Source organism: Mytilus trossulus, chromosome 1, assembly GCF_036588685.1.
Source record: "Mytilus trossulus isolate FHL-02 chromosome 1, PNRI_Mtr1.1.1.hap1, whole genome shotgun sequence".
NCBI classification, from domain to species: Eukaryota; Metazoa; Mollusca; class Bivalvia; order Mytilida; family Mytilidae; genus Mytilus; species Mytilus trossulus.
Genome location: NC_086373.1, coordinates 31,661,689 through 31,668,854, shown reverse-complemented (window position 1 = coordinate 31,668,854; position 7,166 = coordinate 31,661,689). Strand labels below are relative to the sequence as shown.

General features: G+C 32.3%; 1 protein-coding gene across 1 annotated transcript; it reads left to right on the top strand.

Annotated features, from left to right (window-relative positions):
* The first annotated feature begins 1,358 nt into the window (after positions 1–1,358).
* LOC134707523 (globin-like) lies at positions 1,359–6,041 on the top strand. Its single transcript, XM_063567361.1, has 4 exons — positions 1,359–1,383; positions 2,242–2,361; positions 3,139–3,364; positions 5,127–6,041. The coding sequence occupies exons 2-4, from the start codon at positions 2,246–2,248 to the stop codon at positions 5,283–5,285; spliced, it is 501 nt and encodes a 166-aa protein (XP_063423431.1). The 5' UTR covers positions 1,359–1,383; positions 2,242–2,245; the 3' UTR covers positions 5,286–6,041.
* The last annotated feature ends 1,125 nt before the right edge of the window (positions 6,042–7,166 follow it).

Here is a 7,166-nt window from a genome sequence, read left to right as displayed (position 1 = left end):
AAAAGCTCCGGTGATTTTCAAAACATATTGCATTCACATTATATTATTAATTTGCTCGTAACAAATCACGGAACCAGAAGTTTATACGCATGTTGTCACATTTTAGTGATTACAGAAAACGTAAAAAAACAGCAAAATTAGTTGAAACAAAATTTAAGATAACAGATGTTCAAGGCGCTATGTAAAAACAGTCCTTGAAAAGTCATTTAAATTTTAAATAAGGTTTCTGTTTTAAGACGAAATTGCAATTACATAATGACTTTTCCTTTTAAAGCAAATATATTATAAAAAAACTGGTTTACTGTTCGAATCTGTTGGCGACTTTTAATTAATTGAGACTCCATTAATCATGGACCAAATAAAACAAGAAGCGCAAATTCAACTAAAACATCATATTCTGTGAAAGCTACATTATTTTCAGCTTCTGTATTAGGGGATAATGACGGATTACGAATACGAAGTGCAGATGGACGAACGAACACAATGATAGCTATACTATTTAGTTTAACAAGTGATGTCGTTTACTTTACTTGATAAACCATATTTCCATATTTTTCTTTTTTAAATCTTATCGTACCCGGGGAAGATATATTAAACTCAGGACAATAAGAACACATGACTTTGAAATTATTTTACAGATTAAGTTTTATTTGATATGATACTTTCTACTCAATTAAACAATATTATGTAATAAAGATACACACTGACACTCATTTCAAATCCTTTTCATGCAGTTGAAAAGGGAGTCTGCAGATTTATTCAATTTTTTGTCTTTTTTATACGATTTAATTATATGCGTCTTTACATATTAAATTATTTGTAAAGTCAGTTGACTGATTGATATCGAATGTACTAGGCTTTATTTAATATCTTCTCAATCAGACGATATAGACTAAAGTTCAAACTGAATGAGCAACAAACTCTTTTTTTCGAACGCTGGTTAATGATATTCACCACAACTAAAAGAAAACTGGTATACGGTTGTCTGTTACAATGTAGCCGAAATGAGAGAGTCGATTGTGCGTACGTCTGTTTGTATCATCTAGTAAATGCACAACAGAACATAGAATTATTTAATTAACTTTCATTTTACCTCCATGAACATATACGACTCAATCGTTTAGGGAAAAACTGAGTCATTCTCATTATAGAATTTACAGGATTTGCAATGCCGGTATATAAACGTTTCAATTGAAGATGTTTGTCTTCGTTCATGTATCGTCTGACCTAGGTACTTATTTGGCTTTATAAATATTTTGATATGAGCGTCACTGATGAGTCTTATGTAGACGAAACGCGCGTCTGGCGTACTAAATCATAATCCTGGTACCTTTGATAACTAATTAGAAAGGGATATTTTCACTTTATTTTTTTGAAAACTGGGTAATCAATAGAATGTTTTAAAAGTACATTATAAACAAGAAATGACAAACTTATTACAATATTGGCACTACTGGGTAAATTCTATCACACGATTTTGCTTTATATTTCATACATTCTAAGTATTACCATCCACGCATCACAAAATTAACGATGTGAATGTCGTTAATAAAAGATGTTGTAACTACCATTTGATTGTTCTGATGGATTGTTTCCAAACCCTTTCAAGTAAAAGCCCGAAAGGTTCGAAATTGGAACGGCATGTTGGGGATATTTTGAATGTTTTATTCCATCTCGGGAATCTAATGGCGTAAGACACTGGTGATCGTAAACAGACGTTTCATCAATAAAGCTAAAGTAACCTGTTGTAATGGTGTAATAGGAAAAACATTCCATTCATAAATTATATTTCAATTTTGTAATTCGTGGGTGAAAGTATAAAAAAGAAGATGTGGTATGATTTCCAATGAGACAACTATCCACAAAAGACCAAAATGACACAAACATTAACAACTATAGGTCACCGTACGGTTTTCAACAATGAGCAAAGCCCATACCGCATAGTCAGCTATAAAAGGCCCCGCTAAGACAAAGTAAAACAATTCAAATGAGAAAACTAACGGCCTTATTTATGTACAAAAATGAACGAAAAACAAATATGTAACACATAAACAAACGACAACCACTGAATGACAGGCTCCTCACTTGGGACAGGCACATACATCAATAATGTGGCGGGGTTAAAAGGTTTATTTCTGCATGCAGTCTTCTTATAAATTCTCGGGTGATAAGGTTATATATGCATGCAGTCTGCTAATAGTAACGTGTTTTTATTATGCTGCAGCTATTTTCTATTTCCAGTAAAATGTCTGAAAACGGTACAAACGAATTATTATCTGAAGAAGAGGAAACTGCTGTAAAGGAAAGTTGGACTGTTATCTGGAATGACAAAACGACCAATGGAATCAAAATATTTGTCAAGTATGTATATCTTAATTTTACCCTTGTATGTCTCAATAATGATATCCTTTTTGACGGTCTAGTGTTCTCATATGAGGAGATCACTATGCGTAATATACAATATGTTTTATTGAGATTGAAGTTTCTTGCATTCCCATTTTCAAAGTGTCTCACAATCTGTATTTACATGCAGTTTATAAAAAATATAGCTTATATCAAACAGATCTTCAAATAATCAACGACTAAAAGATAACACAAGACAACAGTTTTGACACATTTTCATAAAAAATTAGTGTAAAATGAATTTGTTTGTAAAAGGACACTAATTCTTAGACATGTATAATTTGCAATGCTGTATCAATATGTCTTCAATTGCAGCATCAGGGTTGCAACACATTCTTACTTAATAGAAACATGTAAACAAGACGAGAAAGACAAAGGGATAATCAAACTCTTAAATCGAAGGCAAACTGACATCACAATGGTAAAATTGTTGAAAAAGGTTTTTAATTATACGATATAGATTCTGAAATAGGGGAACTTAATTGCTCTTTGCTCTTTGTTCGAAACTCGTAAGTCAGCACAATCATGTCAACAGTTTACAAAACACTACATAAAAACGAAAGAATGAGTAAAACAAAGCACACAAAAAACGGGGGTTTAACTTATCTCAGTGTTCTCTGGAAGAGTAAGCAGATCATGCTCCATATGTGACACCCATCATGTTGCTCGTGTAATTATATTAAATAAATTAATAAACAATATTACACGAATTCATTTGATAACACTTTCTTTCAGATTATTTACGTTGTACCCTGATGCAATAAACAGGTTTAAAGACTTCAACGGTTTAACCCTCGAAGAAGTAAAAGTACACAAAAAGTTGCGTGTCCATGCATTGTCAGTCGTATACGGCCTAAAATCATTTATAGACAACCTGGATGACGTGGAAACACTAGTAGAGCTGGTAAAGAAAAATGCCAGTAATCATGTTGAAAGGAAAGTTACTGAAACACAAATCATGGTAAGCACAAAACATATATAAAACAGTATGGAAAAAAACCAGAGCAAAAACGTAAGGACAGAATTCCTAGAGATAAGTTCAGACCGAGACAGTCTTGTCCTACGATCTATTTAAGCAAGGAGTGTACTATTTTTTCTGTCTATGAACCAACAACATATGAAATTGATAACACGCGTAACAGGTTGCTTAAATGTGTGCACCACAATTTTATGTTAATAATAATATATTGAATTGACAGAACAAATGTTACAGTCATTCCGTATTATCTATACTAAATTCCAATTCTAAGGAGCAAATTGTGAAAAAAACGTCGATGACGTCAAGGTATCATGACAAAATTATGTCTAAATGGCACGTACTAAGCGGAAAGCAACAAGGAGCAATTTTCAATTCTGGTCGGATTCGGCCGGGAGTTTCTCACTTTTTCCATCATTCGAGTCGAATACACTACCACTATCTATGAGGGGCATTGTATTCCTTAGTATCAACAGACAACAAACAGTGGAGACGAACCATTTGTAAATAGAATTTACCATAAACATATCGCAATCAGTCGGAAAACGAATTCCTTATCTACTCATGTTTTGTTATTAGGTAGACCGTTTTCAAAATGTTTTTTTTTCTTTCAAATTCCTCAGCATGAGTTTTTGTTATGAACGTCAGATACCGAAATACATATTTAAAGTTCCTGTTCAAAATTAATAACCGTTTATAATCAGATAAAATGAACATTGAAGAATGTATCACACCCGGTGGTATTTTCTCTTTCATCGAAGTGAATAGGAAATCTTACTGATAAAAGATTTTAAGATATCAATGAATAAAATGTCAGAATTCTTAAGTTATCTAGCAAGTTATGTCTTATTGTTGGAAACTGCTAAAGAAATTAACTGACACTGGAAAAACAAAGATTAATTGCATACACTCCTTTCATAATTTTAATTTTTTGTCTTTCACTTTTGTTTGAAACGGATGTTTACAGTTTAAATGCTTGATTTTGCTTCAGATATTAACTGACTTTTTTCCTGGTGTTCACTCTGCTTATTTTATATGTAATTTTGGAACTTCAAAAACAAAAGTTGCTTAACTATATAACGGAAAAGAAGGTTTTTGTTGTTAATTGCAAAAAATATGACACCAACTATTCCTTAGAGCTCTGTTAAACAGCGTGTTTTTTTGTTTTTATTTTACGTAAAGAAAAACACCTAAATTCATATTATACATTTCAATTAACAAGGAATTCATGATTTTCTTCGACTTTCTTCTTTTTTTAAACTTCGACATATTCGCCCCCGTTTTGCGCTGATAATATATTTTATTTAACGATCATGTGAGTACAAATCAATTTCTGCAAGGCATCAAATATCCAAGGAATAAGAGAGAAAAAGAGAATCTTCTCACCTCAGATGAAAACAGAGCAGACAAAGAGAGCCGAAAGATTCAAAAGTGAAATTCAAACTCATTAATCGATACCGAACTGATAATGTCAAGACAAAATAAAAATAAAAAACCGATGAAAGTAAATAAAAGCCACCATAAAAAACTAAATACAGGGGTGATCACTGGTGCTCTTTAATGGAAAACAGAGGCTGATCCACTAAAGGTACTTGTCGTGTTGCTCATAAGTACAAATCGACCGACAAGTCTAATTCGGTAGGACGCATTCGAGGAAAAGAGGACGGGATTGTGATAAAGACTATTGGACAAACTGCTTACTTGGAAAACAAAAAATTCTAAATAAGTTAATGTATTTTCTTTTCAGTGGTTGAAACCTATATTTATAGATATTTTGGAAGAAATTATGGGTGACGAAATGACAGATGTTCATAGAACTGCATGGAATAAACTATTCAATGCTATACAATCATTGTGGAAACAAGAACAAGATAGTGTCGTAGAGCAACAAACAGAAGCATCGTGAGCATTTGATTCTTATATTAACAGTGCAACAAAAGGATATTATTGACAGAGATCTGATTGATAAAGACAAGATTCATTGTAAATGTTTAAAGCTTGCAAACAGCAAGATATACATTATGAAGACCATAATACCAGAAATATATATTTTTATGTATTTATTTTGTTCAACATTACCATTATATTTAATTCAGTACTTATAATAAAAGAACCTATTTTAACCGTGTTTATGTATTGTACACATATAAACTAGAGATTGACTGGTTGGAAATAGAAGTAATGCCGTTTTTTTCGGTGTCTATTTCACAAGCGCCATTGCAAAAAAAAAATCCCCCACAACACACACCAAGATAAAAACATTTATAACTTTATTGTACCAGTAGATAATAAGCAATGCCATTATCAACGCAGCGACCAATGATAAAATAAGAGTGAGTGAGGATATTGAATTCTATTTAGATTTTGTAAATTAAATTTTATGTTTTTATTTAGTAGTTAAGCTCAGAAAGAGAGGAAAATGTATCCTGTGGTAAACTATTGATATATCCCCTGTTTTCAAGTATTTTTGATTGATTCTGAAAACTGAAAAAGTAATGATTTATATTGCTTGACTGTTTGAAGGTTCACAAGTGTCGAAAGCTGGAATGGAATTTATTTCTAACACAAGAACACAAGAACTGGTTTTCAAGTTTCGAAAAATTAACTGTTCTTCTCAGCTTTTGCACTGACACAGATATGGTCAGCAGGTATTTTAAAAAAGAACAACCCGATATGCGGAAACTAAAAGTTTCGATTTAAATTTAAGAAAATCTGTTGATGAATCGAATTATTAGAGTGACACGTTTGTTTGAAACTCGTGTAATTTAGGGGTGATACCACCATTGTATTCCCGCTATCTATCTTTGTTAAATTGGGATTTAACAAAATATTGTATCCTGTCCAGTACTACAGTGAACATTTCACATACCATTTCATTGCATATAAGATAATAACCATCACCAGAAGTTAACCAATCAAATGTCCACCCCTTTTTTTCCCTGTTAACAAGTTTTGGTAACCATGTCACCTCAAGTTTCCCAAATATTTAACAGAAACACCAATAAAAAGAATGGTTCTTTGAAGAAGCCCACATGTGTGTTTATGGCTCACAAATTGTTATATCTGCAATGAAATGCAGGGTTAAACTCATACAACTGTCAGATTCAAAGGATTTTTTTTTTACCCTTTTTCGTGTGTGACGTAATTTGATTTGGTGGTATTACACCTTGAAATGTAATTAAGAAATAATGGTTTTCAACCCTTGCCATGTAAATTGATATTGTACGTCTGTTTTATACTCTACTAGTAAGTTGTAGTATTTATACATATACTATTAAATTGCATTATTGTATGTCAATTGTATATTGAAATAATCTATTGTATCCCTTACCGAAAAATCAGCCTTCTGGCAAACTGTTGCGGCAGATCTGCCGCAAACACTGCGGTAAGGTTGCTGCAAATAGTTTGCGGCAACTTTAACGCGACTTTTTACCATGCAAATGAAGGTTGCAGCAGACTTGCCGCAAAGTTTGATAGCCTTATATAGTTTGTGGTGAACTTCTGGCAAATACTTGTGGTGAACCTCTGGCAAACTTTGATAGCCTTATATAGTTTGTGGCGATCTTCTGGCAATTTTTATGGTGATCTTCCGGCAAACTTATTCAAAATGATGCACATGTGGATCAAAATTTAAATTGTATTAATTGTTAAGACCAATAACTGATATTTACCTGCTCACCTTCTAATCAAACTACATTTTGAAAGAAATGTGAAAGAGAGAAATAAAAGTTGTAATCACAATAAATACAATGTAGGTACATGTATATTTATTAATTTACTCAGTGCA